The following is a 17190-nucleotide window of genomic DNA, read 5'->3' as shown; positions in this document are numbered from 1 at the left end:
CTCCGGACTCCGGAGGCAGAGAACTCAATCATATTCGCCCCTCAACTAGTCTACGGTCTACTGTTCAATTTGTTTTGTTGTTTACTCGGAAGAGATGAACCCAAAGCTAAGGTTGATTGCAGGAGTACTTGCAGTGGTGGCCGCAGCGTTGGCCGTCAACCCACCTGACTATTGGAAGCTCCTTGGGCTTGGAGTACCTCCGATTCCGGGCTCCATTGACCTCCTCCACACTGCACAAGTTATCCCTGTTCCTGGAGCTTTGGGACCCGAGAGTCTCGCCTTCGACCCCACTGGAGATGGGCTCTACACCGGCGTCGCCGACGGCCGTGTTCTCAAGTGGGATCGGAACGATCGCCGGTGGACTGATTTTGCAGTCACCACTTCTCAAAGGTAACCAAAACTGAACCCAATCTTTATATTATCAAATCATTATTTATTGATTTTTTTTTTTTGCATGTTGCTAGTGTTTGCGCTTTTGCCAGCATGATTTGCATTAGCTGCTTATAATTTTTATTTATTTCTTTGACAGTCAGTTCAATTAATTAGCCTGCCACTCAAGAAATTTGATTTGGGTTCCTCCATTTCTTGCCAAAATTTACAAATGTTTGATGATTTAGCAATTTGAACAAATGGATTGTAAAGGTAATTTCAGTAGGATTTTACCTAGTTCTTGTGTCATGTGTCGTTATCCTATCGTGCACTGGAATTACAATCGTTGAATCGTGTGAATGATCAAATTCGAGTGCATCGATGGTGGCACACCTAACACCTTGTGGCAAGAAGAACCACACTTGTGAAGTTATATAGAGGAGAACAAATTTGAGAAAATCTTACTTGGCGTTTGTGTGGAAGAAATTTGTGTTCTTTTTGTCTGATGAATTGCAAACAGATTTTCTTTAGATTAAGAGGATTCTGGTCAATTTTTAACTCGTCACCTACAAATTATAAATTCAGTTGAAGTAGATTTCAAGCTTACCATGTAAATGGGATCTACTTGAATGGAAAATGCATGATTGAACTTGCAGAGGATGCAAACCTTAAGGTGGAAGCTAGCTACTTGCTTGTTAAAGGTGCTTGCCCACAGATATTTGTAGATCTCCCTATAGATATTGTGTCACCTTCAATCTTGGTGTTATTAGCAAATATTAGGTGAGAGAGCGCCTATCTCATAGCTGTTATTGTGGGTTGAAGATTCGTTTCCAGGGTTTAACAAGCCAGCTACGCACCTTGCGCTTAAAAGCAAGTAGCTTTTATTTGGGAATAGGCTGTAAGTAAAGTAGTATGAGTTGAAGTGAAGGGCGCTAGTAAGTAATAATAAGTAGAGCGGAAGACTGTTGGCTGAACAAAAGACGTATGACTTGAGAAAGTCAGATCTCCGATCGGTTGTCGGGAAAAGGAGCTCCTATGGTACTTTAGAATAAGAATAATGGGGACTAACAGGTAAATGCAAATATAGTCCTTTTATCCAAATCTAGGCTTTTGAATTTGTAGCTAGGCAGCTACTCTCTAGCTTCCAGCTTTTCTTTCGGACTTGAAGCCAAGCATAGGCCTTGCTGTTGCTTTAAAGCTTGGACTTAGCCAGGGAACCTCAGTTAAACAAACGAGTAATCTAAAGAGTCATCTAATCCCCACCCCCCTTCCGGCGGGCGGGTAAGGAGTTGGCAGCATGTTGAGGTAGAAGTTAAACTAGAGATAGTAGTTCCAGTATGAAATAGAAAGGAATAGAATAAAGGCTTTGTCCTACTATAATACAAGGAGTAGCCAACGCTACCTTATAACCTTGAAGTAAGGATCTAGAAGATTAGGAGCAAGAGTAAGAGTAACTCTAGTTGCGAACAGTTCTGAGTTCTAGTTCTATACAAGACAGATAGTAACTGTAGCTAACAAGTGTTCCCTGAGTGCAATCCTACTTATGCTCTTTCTACTATATTGGCAGAACGGGGGCCAAGTTATATAGGTCTGGGCATGAAGTTACAGGTTCTATTTGCTGTCGTGAGACAGAGTTCAGAGGCAACTTGTTATAAAGGTATCTATGCGTGTTAATAGATCTTCTATGCAGGTAGTAGTATTAATGGGTGAATCACTTTCTTAGGTAAGGTTTAGTTTCTTTATTAAAAGGATAAGCACGGCGTTACCTCTTTGTCCCAACATTCGGCCGGTGTAGGCTATTAACTTTCTCGTTAGAAGTAGTTAACGAACATAAATAAGGCCATTTGATGTCTATAAGTGAAGATTGGATGGATGCCCGCTCCTTGGGTATGCTTTCAAAAGGGCTTTTTTCATACGTGCCGGTGTTCGTGGTCTGTTGGTTTTTCTGTTCTCGTGGGGGAAGGCGGGATTGGCGCATCTACAAGTTGGGAGTGTTCTTGGGCATGTGTGCTCACCTGAACTACTAGTAACGGGATTTGCCTGCATTACATGTAAGGGGAATGGAACTCTTGTTTGAAAAGTTTAGCTAGGTTAGCTAGCTCAGCTTCTCCTATGGCTTTTTGGATTAAGGAAGTAGGGTAATGTGCAGACAAAGAAGGGCAAATAGTCTTTCTGCATGCAAAATGATTTAATCCCATGTACTTCTTTGCAACTTGTTCTAGGAGTTCAGAATTTATAGCCTCTATCGTAATTTTCTGAAGCACATGCTCTAGGGAGCAACTCAACTTCTTCCTCAGGCACGATTTAGCAGAGGATGTCAGGAACATATGATACTATTTGAGTAAAGAAACCCTGCTCCCTGAAACAAACTTCAATTCATGGAGCATTTACCTTAAAACATAATCATGCTATGAGACCCAGTATCACTTAATGCCAATGTTTTAAAAGGAGGAGGCATGGGCGAGGCGTCTCATGGATAGCCCCAGGTGCCCCCGACAAAGCCTAGGCGAGTTTTCGCCCACTCCCACAAAACAGAGGCGATTTTCCTCACTCCCCCACCTCCAAGGCCACCTAGGCGCGCCTTGGGCCAAGTTTTTTAAAACACTGCTTAATACCCAGTTTAGATTCATACCAACATGGAGTTTTAATCGTGACAGGGTAAAAAAAAGATGAATAATATGGTTGCATAGTTATGCTATGCCAAAAGGTTTACTTTTAAATATTCTGTTTATTTTATGTTCCTTCTGAGTTTCTGTCAATTTATATATGGCAAGGAGTCACATAGTTATCTGAAGTTCAGCTGAAATGGGGGATATTTTGCATAATTCATAATGTTAATTGATTGCCCTCCAAACTGTGTTAAATTGAGTTCAGGCATAAAAAACTTACTGAGAGCATTCAACTCATAGCAATGCTTTTTTACTTTGTTAAGCTTTGATTAATTGAATGCTATTGTTTTCAAGGAAGGAGTGTGTTCGCCCTTTCGCACCAGAAATGGAGCATGTCTGTGGAAGGCCTTTAGGATTAAAATTTGATAAGAAAAATGGAGATCTTTATATCGCTGATGCGTATCTTGGCCTTCAAGTAGTAGGTCCTGCTGGAGGGTTGGCATCTCAAGTGGTCAGAGAAGTTGAAGGTCAGCCACTTCACTTCACCAATGACATGGACATTGATGAGCATAAGGATGTAATTTACTTCACAGATTCAAGCACAATCTTCCAGAGAAGGTAATTTAAGTACAAAGACTTACATTATCTCCTTATGCATATGATATGATGAGGGTCTTACGTTCTGCATCCCCCTCAGTTTTTGTCAAGTAACTATCTGATGGCGGATGTTCAGTGGTATGACATGTCAAAAGTTCAACGGTTTAATCTTCAAATTACCTTTTCAATTTTCATGTGAATAGTGCATTCCAGATAAACTTCTTGTGCTAATTTGGCATCTAAGCTCTTTTGATCAAACCCCAGATGACGTTTAGTCTGCTTCACTTCAATGGTCACACATTATTCCTCCACGCGTATCAAAACAAGAAAAACCTTGTTTAAACTATAGATGAGTTGTCTGTAGAATGCACCTAGTAGAAAGATCAAAGCAAAAGATATATTTCAGTGTCATGGTACAGTTTATCATTCTGTATGCGTCAAGTGTCCAATTGATTGGATACTAAGCTAATTGTACCAGATTGAGAAAAACAAAGTTTTAGCTCTTTTTTTGTTCTCTTCGCCATCATTATCCTTTATTTTTCATAATCAAGATCTGTTTTCATTTCTGTTTTTTTACTCCATTGCTAAATGTAGGAATTGTTTTGAATTATTTGTTGAAATAACTTTCAAGTTTAGAATTTTGTGCTTCTGTGAGTTTGCAGGCAGTTCATGTCATCAGTCTTGAACGGAGACAGGACTGGCAGATTACTGAAGTACGACAAATCAAGCAAAGAAGTAACTGTTTTACTACGAGGTCTTGCCTTTGCCAATGGTGTTGCTCTGAGCAAAGACCGCTCTTTTGTGCTAGTAGCTGAAACCACTACTTGCAGGATCTTGAGGATTTGGCTTGATGGTCCAAATGCTGGAAATACTGATGTTTTTGCTGAGCTTCCAGGATTCCCAGACAACATAAGAAGGAACTCGAATGGAGAGTTTTGGGTTGCATTGCATGCAAAGAGTGGATTTGTATCCAAGTTTATTACCTCGAACACATGGGTTGGAAAGTTGATGTTAAAGCTTCCCCTCGGCTTTAAGCGTCTGCATTCCCTACTAGTAGGAGGCAAGGCCCATGCAACTGCCGTGAAGTTGAGCGAGAATGGAGAAGTTTTGCAAGTTTTGGAAGATTGTGAGGGAAAGACTATAAAGTTCATTAGTGAACTGGAAGAGAAGGATGGGGAGCTGTGGATAGGGTCAGTTTTAATGCCTTTCATAGGCATTTATAAACTATAGAAAGTATGAAGCAAGTAGATTTTGATGTAATTTTAATAAAACATGTACTTTAAACTGCATAGCAGAATCTGTTTGAATCATCTTCTCTCCTTATTGTACAAACCTTATATACAGTTCTGTTCCACTACTGAATAAAAATTACCGTTAGAAATGTTCCAACAATTGTTAGCTTCTGTTCATGTCTTTGTGGCTCATTAAAACACTCCACCACAAAGGACTGTAACCAATTTGGGAAACTTGCATGACCAGGTTTATCGCTATTGTTGCGTCCCAAGTCACTATTATTGGGCTATGTGAAGAGTCTTACACAAGACCTTGTCGTATTTGTGGTTTTCGAAGCCAAAGTAGTGATGGACCCATTTGTGTTAGTAGTTTGGGCAACACCATAACGATGAACTTGTTTTATGTAAGTCCTGATAACAAAGATGTGATTGGAATACTGAAAAACATCAAACCCATGCATTAAAATACCTAAAAAATGGAGCTAAAAAAAATCTTCATAGAAATAGGTGGCAAAGAAGTACTTCAGAAATTTATGGGTTAAAAATGAATAAAAAAATTATGGACTAAAAAATTCCTTTTTGGTAAGACTTATTATTATGGTACGACATTAAAATATATGATTTAGACTTATAAATATCTTTCACTTAATAATTAATAGGCTTGATTGAGAGGTAACCTAGCAATACATAAGGACTTGTCCATGCTCTTAGAGCAATTCCACCCCTAAGGACTTTGCGCCAGCACCCAGCGCATTTATCCACTCAAATGAACAGTAACATACTCAAATGAACAGTAATAGGCCAAGGCATCTCCACCCCTAAAAAAATGCGCTGGCACCTAGTGAAAAAATGCGCTGGCACAAACGATCTCCATCCCTACAAAATGCGCTGGCACCCAGCCCATTTAAAATATTTTTAAATTTTGTCTAAAAGAATAAAAAAATAAAATAGTTTTAATTTCGGATAGGATTTTTAACCAATCTCGTCACGCCACATGTCATTATCTGAACGTACTATTTTGTGAATAGATTTCCGCTAAGATTTCCGCGATGGACGTTACAATGAATTGATCGTTCAGCGGTACACTAATGTGCAAGAGCCATACTGGCACGTAACCCGCCAGAATGACTTGATTGAGCACCAGTGGGGATTGCATGAAGGTGAAGATAATTAGAATGAGGCTTGTGGTTGAAGAATAAATTGTATTTTTTTTAAGTTTATGTAATTCTATGTAGTGTGTTTTTTTTTTAAGTTTATTTAGTGAGTTTATGTAATTCTATGTATTTGGTGAGTTTATGTAATTCTATGTAGTGTGTTTTGTTTTTAAGTTTATTTGGTGAGTTTATGTAATTCTATGTATTTGGTGAGTTTATGTAATTCTATGTAGTGTGTTTTGTTTTTAAGTTTATTTGGTGAGTTTATGTAATTCTATTTATTTGGTGAGTTTATGTAATTCTATGTAGTGTGTTTTGTTTTTAAATTTATTTGGTGAGTTTATGTAATCTTATTTCATGTGTTTAAATAAAGTACAAAAGAAATAAAGTTTTAAAAATAAATAAAGAATTACATTAAAATTGCATAATAAATTAAATAAAAATAAATAAAGTTTTAAAAATAAATAAGAAATAACATAAAAATTACATAAGAAATTAAATAAAGTTCAAACCTAAAAAAAGAAAAAAACATAAGAAATTAAAATAAAGTTCAAAAGAAAAAAGAAAGAAAAAACATAAAAAATACATAAAAATTATACAAAGTCTCTCGAGTTAGGATATGTGGTGCGAGGATCTTGGTTGTCACAAAAGTTGCTAGAACCCCCTTGACTTGTTTACGCATCTCTTGCACGCCTCCTTCGCATGACATCTCTTTTTTCCGATGTCCAAAAATATTTAGAATTCGGAGACAGTCCTACTAGAGACTTGCTCATAGTGTCACGATCTGCTTGAGCCATCCTTTCTTCTCGAAGCAATTCATTTTCTCGATGAAGTGCTTCTCTAACCAGCTCGTTCTCTCGATTAACTACTTCTCTTTGTCTCTCAGCCGCCGCATCACGGGCCTCAGTAGCTGCTAATATTGCTGCCATAGCAGCAACTTTTTCCTCATCTCTAACCTTTTCTCGTGCCATGTTCAGTTCACCTTGGCGAGCAAGTTCCTCCATATATTTAGTGTAGTCATTCTTGGAAGAACTACCTTTTTTCTTTGACGCCTTTTTACCTACGGGCCTGAGGGACTGACGAGTCGGTTGGGTCTCGGGCACTTGTTCAGGCATCCCTTCCGTGTCTTGAAATGTGTCGGCTTCTTGTTCGGCCATGTCTGGTTCTGGAGAACTATGTAGACCCATATCGTGCATGACAACTTCTGGACCAGTTGCCACAATTTTGTATTTAGGGCAATCTTTGACAATTTGCCAACATTCCCATCTAGTGAATGATTTGTTCCTGTTCTTTGAATTGTAGAATGCTTGATCTTGTAGTGTCTATAAAAATGTGGGATAACATAGTGTTAAAAAATGCGGGTGTAACACAAATAAATAAATTCAAAATATTGATACGGGTGGAATGCATATAAATTACATAAAAATGACATAAGAAATTAAATAAAAATGACATTAAGAAATTAAATAAAAATTACATAAGAAATAACATAAAAATTACATACGAAATTAAATAAATCAAAATATTAATGTGAGTGGAATGCATATAAATAAATAAAAATATTGTCACCTGATCCGCTAAACTTGTCCCACTACGGAGGTTACCGGAAGCATGAGAGATGGCGTTTTTCCAACAAGTAAAGGATGCGTTGAGTTTTTTCCAACGACCTTGAAGACCTTGACTAGTTCTGGCGTTTTCTCCATGTACATCGCAAAACGCTTTCGTAATTTTACTCCACATTGCTCGCTTATCCATCTCATTACCCGTAATCGGATCATGAGTAGTGTGAACCCAACATTCACACAACGTAACATCTTCAATGAGCTTCCACGAAGACATTTTTTTCTCTTAAAGTGTAGAAAATATTGAAATGTAGATAGTATAGAAAGTGTAGAAAATATTTTAAAATTTTCTGTATTTTTTAATAATTTTTCTGTATTTTTTAATAATTTTTAATGAATTTTAATATAGTTAATTAATCTAGATCGTTGGATACGAAAAATATTCAAATCCAAGAGCTAGGGAGTTGCCACGTGGCCAACGGTCATATTTATGACCGTTGCGCTTTTTTTTTTATTTACTTTTTGTGAAAAAAACCTGGACCGTTGATCTTTGATCCAACGGTCTATTTTAAAAGTAAAATTTTAAATTTTTTTTACCGTTGGAAATCCAACGGTCTAGAAAACTAGCCGTTGGAAATCCAACAGCATAAGGGAAGCCACGTCGCCAACTCGGGGGGGGGGGGGGGGGGGGGACTGAGTGCGCCTGCACGCGGGCCCGTGCTCTGAAACCTTGTCGGGCACTCGCGCCACGCCTGTGTGAAGCGCACGCGCTAGGCCAACTCCCCGGCTTCTGTCTCAGTCTCTTTTGGGCTGGGCTCTTGCCCAGCTCGGGCTGGGTACCAGTCAACATTAAGGGGTGGACTTGATTGACAGGGTGTTGGCCCTGTTTTTGTCCTGGGTCCTGGGCAAAATCCACTCCGGTGGAATTGCTCTTATAGTACACGCCCTATTCTAGTGTTGAACCATATTCAATACCAAGACACTTCAATTGCCGAGAGTAGAAGACGATTCTAAGTTCTTCGACATCAACCTAGTTTTCTTCTATAGATAAGTAATTTACTTTGATTTATTACATATGTATCTTAATGTCTTGTTGTTGAGCTTTTCATGATAATATCTTACACAAATTTGGTTCAAGTGCAAATTACAATTTTCATTTAAGAAACTGTTGTCATGCACATGCATTGCCTGTGGTCGTAATATTAGTGAGGTCGTTGGGCCCTTATATGTAGGGTAGTGATATTCACATATCATTTTTTTATCTTTCACGCATCCTCTATTAATTTTTATTCTTGGTCATGTTCTAATTATTAAGTACTAAATTCTTAGTTTCAAAACTATTCCATTGTTAAAGAGACTAAATTTCTAAACTAAATTTTGTAAACTAAATGATGTGGTTATTGATGATTGAATTATTAGCTAAGTGTTGATTCACGTGCTTATTTTATATTATTGACAAATCATTTAATATGCAAATTTAATTTAAAATTTTAGTTTCCATAGCATTATCCTTTTCGAATTGAAGATAAGTTAGGTTTTCTCAGCATCTTTGTCTTCAGGGAAGTTTGCTGTTAGACCAAGTCAATGTGAGACTCTTGCTTCCGAGACTTCAGGCAGTTGTGATCACTCTAAACTCTTATCCATGCAGAGTTAGCTTAGGTTACAACTCTTTCAAATGTTTGTTGTTTCTGGGATATATATCCTTTGTATAGTTTGTTGTAATCTTTGAAGTTTTGAATAGCCTTGTAAATAGGGATTGCTTTACCTGATGTAATCTAAAATGGAATATAAATACATGCAGCCTCTCTTTGAAAAGGTATGCAATTAAAGTGAACTCTAGAGCGTTCTTAAGTTTTACATGGTATACGAGCCCTAGCAAGTCCAACGACACAGATCCAATTTTTTTTTTCCAATGGCTGATAGTTCCAACGGTGCTGCAACCTTAGACACCTCCCTTCCCAACCCTCCCAACCCCACAATACCTGCTATGAACTCCTTCTCGTCCATGACTACAGTCGTCAATATCAAACTGGATCGAACCAACTATCCTCTATGGTTGGCTCAGATCCTACCAATCCTCAGGAGTCGTGACCTGATGGGTTATGTAGATGGGTCCATCGCATGTCCTCCCAAACAGCTTCCTGGTGCTGCTGCCATCAATCCTGCATACACAACCTGGGTCCATCATGATCAAATGATACTGAGTTGGATAAATGGCTCCCTCACGCCATCTGTGCTGTCTGTTGTGGCCAGCAAGCGATGCTCTCGTGATACCTGGGAAGCTCTCAAGCAAAGGTATGCTTCCTCGTCCCAAAATCGCATCTTGTTTCTTCGGAATAAAATGATGCAGACAAAAAAATGTGATATGTCTATTGCTGATTACCTGGATCGAATGAACTCAATTTCTGATAACCTTGCCCTAGCTGGGCAACCAGTGAATGATGATGAGCTTGTCCAGATTATCTTGAACAATCTGGGTCCTGCCTATGAAATGACTGTGAGTGTTGCACAGACACATGACACTCTAATCACGTACCATACACTTGAGGCTCTCCTACTCACCACGGATAGGAGGATGGCTGAGCAAATGGCTCCTGCTGTCGAGACTGCTCCTGTGAATGCATTTGTGACTACAAGAGGTCGTCGTGGACGACTTCGAGGTAATGGACGCGATGTGTCTCCGTCTGCACGAGGTGGTGGTGCTACCCACCAGCGAGGTTTCTTTCCTCGCAACAATAATCAGAGGCCCAACTCGGCCTGCAATGGTGAGAAGATCACGGCTACAGGTGACAGACTCACTTGTCAAATCTGTGGAAAACAAGGGCACCCTGCCCTAGATTGTTATCAAATAATGAATGTAGCATATGAAGGGCGCATTCCAGCTAAGAGACTTACTACTATGGCCACATCTCTGATCACCATCAACAAGCAACCTAATGGATAGTGGCTGCTTGACACAGGTGCTAATGCACATGTGACTCCAGATCTTCAAAATTTGATCAATCCGAAAGAATATAATGGTAATGAGAATGTTGGTGGTGTAGGTAATGATACTGGTCTTTCTATCTCTCATCTTGGTTCAAATAGAATTCAAACTCGGTCTTGCTCATTTGAATTAAAAAATATTTTAAGATATCCCACTGCCTTAACCAATATTATTTCTGCCCATAGGTTTACTCTAGATAATAATTGTTATTTACTTATCTTTCCTCATTTTTTCCTTGTTAAGGACCTCAAGACCCGGAAGACGCTTTTCCACGGAAGATGTGAGAATGGCTTATACCCATTTTTTGGTGGCAGTGGACAGTTCAATTACCCTATTTCAGTGTGTGTAGGCATTCGAGTCTCGGCCCAAAAATGGCATTCACGCCTTGGTCATCCTGCGTCGTCTATTATTAAGTATTTAGTTTCAAATAAACGAGTACCAATTCATGGTACTTCTGATGTAATGTTTTGTCAATCATGTCCCTTAGGAAAAAGTACTAAACTCCCATTTAGTGCTTCTGAGTCTGTTTCCCAATTTCCTTTGCAAATTTTACATTCGGATGTTTGGTGTTCTCCAGTTGTTTCAATTGAAGGTTTTAAATATTATGTTTTGTTTGTGGATGATTTTTCTCGATACTCTTGGATTTTTCCCATAAAAAATAAGTTTGAAGTGTTTGACATCTTTGTCACTTTTAAATCTAAAGTGGAAAATATGTTCAATACGTCCATTAAAATTTTTCAGTGTGATGAAGGAGGAGAGTACAAGAGTCGTGTTTTTCAAAATTTTCTTGCAAAACATGGAATTTCTCAAAGGTTTTCGTGCCCAAAACATCCTGAGCAAAATTGTATTGCAGAGAGAAAACATCGACATATTGTCAAAACTGGTATTGTCATGCTTTCTCATTCTCATATTTCCAACAAATATTGGTCTGACTCTTGTTTAACGGCAACTTATTTAATCAATAGACTGCCAAAGCGGATTTTGTCATATAAATCACCCTATGAAAAATTGTTTGGCAAATTTCCAAAATATGAGACGCTTAAGGTATTTGGTTGTAAGTGTTTTCCTTGGCTTGTGCCTTATTCACAAAATAAACTTCAACCCAAGTCAAAACCGTATGTGTTTTTAGGTTACTCACTGAACCATCAAGGGTACAAATGTCTGGACTTGTCCACGAGACGAATATATTTGTCTCGCCATGTTCTATTCGATGAGGACTCATTTCCATTTAAGGAACTCACATCTCCACTGGAAAACGTTGATCCAATAGGTAATGCTACATCTCCTGATCTTTTGTTTACTTTTCCTATTGTAGTGTCCACATCTTCCACCAACTCGCTGACTTCATCCCATAACTTAGTGTCCTTGCCTCAATCAATTACCACTGCCATGGATTTGACAAACCCTCCACAAAGTCCAACACTATCACAGCCTATAAATCTGCCACCTACCTTATCTTCACCCCACCCTATATCCACTAATCCTAATTTAAATGAGCAAGCACTAGTTTCTGAACCAACCGTACATCCGCCCATACCATCTTCAGAGTGTGCCCATACCCAGATGAGTCAGCCCTCTGCGCCACTGCAACGAATGACAACTCGTTCGCAGTCAGGAATACTAAAACCTAATCCTAAATATGCGTTGCATGTTTCTACTGACGCTTCTTCTGTTGAACCAACGTGTTTTAGTCAGGCAGTGAAGAATAAAGCATGGCGGGATGCCATGGTTCAAGAATTTAATGCTTTGCAACGTTGTGGTACGTGGAAACTTGTTCCTTATCATCCTAAAATGAATCTGTTGCCAAACAAATGGGTGTTCAAGATCAAAAAAAGGGCAGATGGCTCGGTGGAGAGGCACAAGGCCAGATTGGTTGCCAATGGATTTCATCAACAGTCTGGAATTGATTACACACTTTTAGTCCTGTGGTCAAGCACAGCACCATCCGACTTGTCCTCAGTTTAGCAGTTTCAAAAAGGTGGCACATAAGACAACTGGATGTACAGAACGCCTTTTTGCATGGATTTTTAAAGGAGGATGTATATATGCGCCAACCTACTGGCTTTGTTGATCAGCAATATCCAAATCATGTGTGTAAATTACAACGCAGCATATATGGCTTGAAACAAGCTCCCCGAGCGTGGTTCCATCGATTTTCAGAGTTTCTACTGCTATTAGGGTTTCACGGTTCAACTTGTGATTACAGTTTATTTGTTTTCAATCACCATGGGGTCTATTTGATCTTATTGATTTATGTAGATGACATCCTGTTGACAGGAAATAGTTCTTGCCACATGTCGAGCTTGATCAAGAAATTGGGTACTTTATTCTCAATGAAGGACTTGGGTCCACTCCATTATTTTTTTGGGGGTGGAAGTTAATTATTTTGGTCAACAAATGCATCTCAATCAAGCAAAGTATGCTTTGGATTTGCTGAAACTTACAAAATTTTTGGGTGTCAAACCAATTTCTACTCCAATTCCTAGTGACCACAAGCTTAGTGCCTATGATGGTGAGCCACACAACAATCCAGAGATGTACCGTAGTGTTGTGGGTGCCTTACAATATTTGACAATCACGCGACCGGACCTTTCCTATGCTGTGAACCAGGTATGTCAGTTCATGCATTCTCCAAAGACTACACATTGGCAGGCAGTAAAGAGGATTCTTCGTTATGTAAAAGCCACCTACAATCATGGTCTTGTCTATAAACCTGGTTCTGCTCATCTCATAGCTTATTCTGATGCTGATTATGCTGGTAATCCAGATACCCGACATTCAACTGGTGGTTTTTGTATTTATTTTGGGTCCAATCTCGTGTCATGGAGTTCTAAGAAGCAAAAGACTGTTAGTAGGTCCAGTTCTGAAGCTGAACAGCTGCAGAAATTTCGTGGCTCAGGTCTCTATTTCGAGATTTGTACTTGCATCTTGACACACCCACAATTTGGTGCGACAATATTTCTTCAATTGCTCTTGCTTCTAATCCCGTGTTTCACTCACGGACAAAGCACTTGGAGGTTGACCATCATTACGTTCGAGAGAAGGTGGTTCGACGTCAGTTACTTGTTAATTACATATGTTCTCAAGATCAGGTTGCTGATCTGTTCACAAAAGGATTGTCATCAACAAGGTTCAAGCTTCTTGTTTCCAAGCTTCCAGTTGTTCCTCCCCCTGTCAGCTTGCGAGGGGCTGTTAGACCAAGTCAGTGTGAGACTCTTGCTTCCGAGACTTCAGGCAGTTGTGATCACTCTAAACTCTTATCCATGCAAAGTTAGCTTAGGTTACAACTCTTTCAAATGTTTGTTGTTTCTGGGATATATATCCTTTGTATAGTTTGTTGTAATCTTTGAAGTTTTGAATAGCCTTGTAAATAGGGATTGCTTTACCTGATGTAATCTGAAATGGAATATAAATACATGCAGCCTCTCTTTGAAAAGGTATGCAATTAAAGTGAACTCTAGAGCGTTTTTAAGTTTTACAGTTTGCATCTTGCACAACTTTTTCTAATACAACGATACTAACACTAAAAAGGTGCATGATTTGAATTGAGTCAAACGATCAACAAATCCTAACAAATTGATATCCAACTCGTCATTCACATAAAAAAAGTAAATAGGTAAAACGTCCATCACCTGCAACTTTTCTTCCCAGTTCCCACACACAACTGGCTGGCTCCGGCAGTGGGAGCGCACTTTAAGGTACTATTGCATCCTCGATAAGTCCAATAAATTAATTACTTACATGCACTACCATTTGACATGTTGTGTGTGTATGTATATAGCATTAGTATTACAGCATCTGCGGCTGCTGCTGCTTAATCTCTCCAGTTTCCGCAAGCATGAAGCCAAAGCTGATGTTCTTGGCAGCAACCATAGGCGTTGTGGTGTTGTCATTCTTGATTTCCCGCAACGTCGTCGCGTCAGGTTTCCCTCTATCAGTAATACTAATAACCGAGCAGCAACAGCAGCAGTAAATCTTTCAAATGGCCATAATTTTGAAGTTGTTCCCATTGTAGTGGGAAGTAGTAATAGTAGCAATGCTGCTTTAGCTGTTGGTCCTGAAAGCTTCGTCTTCGACGCTCTGAGGTCCCTATACCGGAGTATTGGATGGCCGCCAAATGGGATAAGCATAAACACCGACGGATCAATTTCGCTAACTTCTCCAAATGGGTACATATCTCCTCTATAATTTCTCTGCCTTTTTAATGTTTTTCTGTGTTCTTTCTTTGTTTTTTGTATCCTTAAAAACAAGTTTTTAATAACATGATATTATTATTTTTATATACACAAATGATATTTAATTAAAGAGATCCAACATAAGATCTCGGGTTCAGGAGTGAATGTTTTCATGAACCCAGATCCGGATCTAAAAAAAACTGAGCTTAAGGATCAAATAATCCGGGCTGCTGAAATTTGATCAAACAGCTACAATTATTATAACTTTTAAATGGATCCCCTGTTTGTAGCCGTTGGATCAAATTTCAACGACCCAGATCATTTGATTCTTAGGCTCAGTTTTTTTAGATCCGGAGAGGATATAGGTTCTGTTTTCATACCTAGGTTCATGGTTTAGTTTTAGGCGGTGTTTAAAATATAAGTATTGATGGAAATATCAATTTGCAAATTTGCGAAAATATTGACAGATATAACGAATATAGATATCGGTCGCTTTCGATGGAAATGATGAAAATTTAAAATAAAACTTTAGGGATTTTTAAACATTGGTTTGGACAAAATATAAGAGTTTCTCCGATATTTAATAGATGTGTCAAAAATACCGACGATATATGTTGATTTTAGCCTAAACTTAAGTTTATCCGATATGAGGTGAAGTTTGGACTTCACTCCAATTTCCATATATTTCTCTAATTTTTTGGATATTTACCTGGAAATATCCACACTATCGAAGAAATATTAAACATTGGTTTTAGGCAATATTATTATTATTATTATTATTATTATTATTATTATTTTGAACAAACAATATTATCTAAGCCTCATAATGGGTTAGCAATAATGTGGTTCAAATTCATCTTTAACGAGAATCGAACATAAGACCTCTCATTTACAAGTGAAGAGAATACTATTTGAAATTAAGTTGCAATATTTATTGTTGCACAAATAGGGGTGACTGCATGCCCTAAGACACAAAAGTGAGCAGCTCTCACTCCCAAAGCCAGTCAGATGAGTTTGTTGGTTGCATAGTGGCCCGGTGGTCGATCGGACATACTTTTGTTTTTACGGATCCGCTGATGGTAATGGCCAATTGGCAATCGATTGTCAGTGTTGGAGAAATTTGTTTTTGCATCCGTTGCATGAAACGAGTGTCTATATGCTACAAACATATAATAATTTAACAATTTAAAATACTTGTTTTGTGCAACGGGTGCAAGAATGTTTTATACGTGGTATTGGGGCTAGCTAGCTCCTAGCTGCAGCTAGTACTTACCCCTCAGCAACCAAACTTTGTACTAAACCCGATTAAACAAACCAAAATTTTGAATTCTAGGGTTGACAAATGAATTTCATGGATTGATTTAAAACATCTTCCGATTTTTCTGAGTATTTCTTGTTAGTTTATGTTTTCTCTTTTGCCAGAGTGCAAAAAATTGGTGATATAGTAAAACTCTATAATCTGTATAGGAATAACCTCTAAGTAGTTATAGAAAGTTTCGGGTCCAACTTGGGTAAGTTATATATAAGAATAAATTCTATATTGTAATAAGTATTATATTTTAGGTCCCGTCTTAAGAAATTTGTCTTCACATAGTAATAATTGTCAATAAAGCCTTAATCATAAGAAAAAACAATTGCAATCTTCTATTAGAGTATGAGATACTTATCATAAGAAAAAAAAATGAGAATATAAAGTAATGGGGATATGAAAAATCAGCACTCAACTGTTTGATCAAATGGGTCAACAAATGTATAGAAAACTAACATACAGTGTAGAAATTGCGCAGTCCTATCTTTTACTTCTTAGTGTGTAAGCAGTTTCTTATATGTAATACCTAGAAACTAAGAGCACTGCAAGGCACAAAGACTTGTGCTCAGTATATTGTTACTGCTTGGGTACGTAGAAATTAACTTGCTCAATTAAATCGGTTAGCAGACATGGTTGTGAAGGGTCACATGAACACGATCAAACCGAGCACATTTGTGGGCGTCCATTAGGCCTTTGTTTCAACCAAACAACTGGTGACGTTTACATTGTTGATGCTTATGGGGCTCCTCGTTGTGGGCCCCGAAGGCTGCTTAGCTACTACGGTGGTGACATGTGTACATGCCATTCCATTTGGATTTACCAATGGCTTGGACATTGACAGTAACGGAGCCACATGAGGACTAGGTAGTTCAGGACTCATCCTGAAATTTAAACTTATATTAATTATCTACTGATTTGTGCAAGAATGAGAATGTAGTGTATTAGTAGATCAGACTTTGGACCTATCATTAGGTCCTGGGGTCGACACATGAAAAACTAACTAGCTAGATTTAGATAAGAGGAGAGGAAGGTTAAATTTTTGCTTAACATTAAAACCCATAAAATTGCACTGTTTGTAAGCGGTAGCTAGTCAAATTAACATTTGGATCATTTGGCTAGTCACAATAACAAAAATTTAGCTAGTACTATTGGAGATGCGTGTACTCTAATACTATAACCATTGGTCACATGGAACAG

At 38.4% G+C, this 17190-nt stretch overlaps 1 protein-coding gene across 1 annotated transcript; it reads left to right on the top strand.

Annotated features, from left to right (window-relative positions):
• Positions 1-4967, top strand: LOC126600023 (protein STRICTOSIDINE SYNTHASE-LIKE 10-like). Its single transcript, XM_050266522.1, has 3 exons — positions 1-390; positions 3333-3596; positions 4238-4967. Exons 1-3 carry the CDS (start codon positions 95-97, stop codon positions 4803-4805), a joined length of 1128 nt encoding a protein of 375 aa, XP_050122479.1. The 5' UTR covers positions 1-94; the 3' UTR covers positions 4806-4967.
• The last annotated feature ends 12223 nt before the right edge of the window (positions 4968-17190 follow it).

The sequence above is a fragment of the Malus sylvestris genome, chromosome 14 (genome assembly GCF_916048215.2).
Source record: "Malus sylvestris chromosome 14, drMalSylv7.2, whole genome shotgun sequence".
NCBI classification, from domain to species: domain Eukaryota; kingdom Viridiplantae; phylum Streptophyta; class Magnoliopsida; order Rosales; family Rosaceae; genus Malus; species Malus sylvestris.
This window is presented reverse-complemented; position numbering and strand designations above follow the sequence as displayed.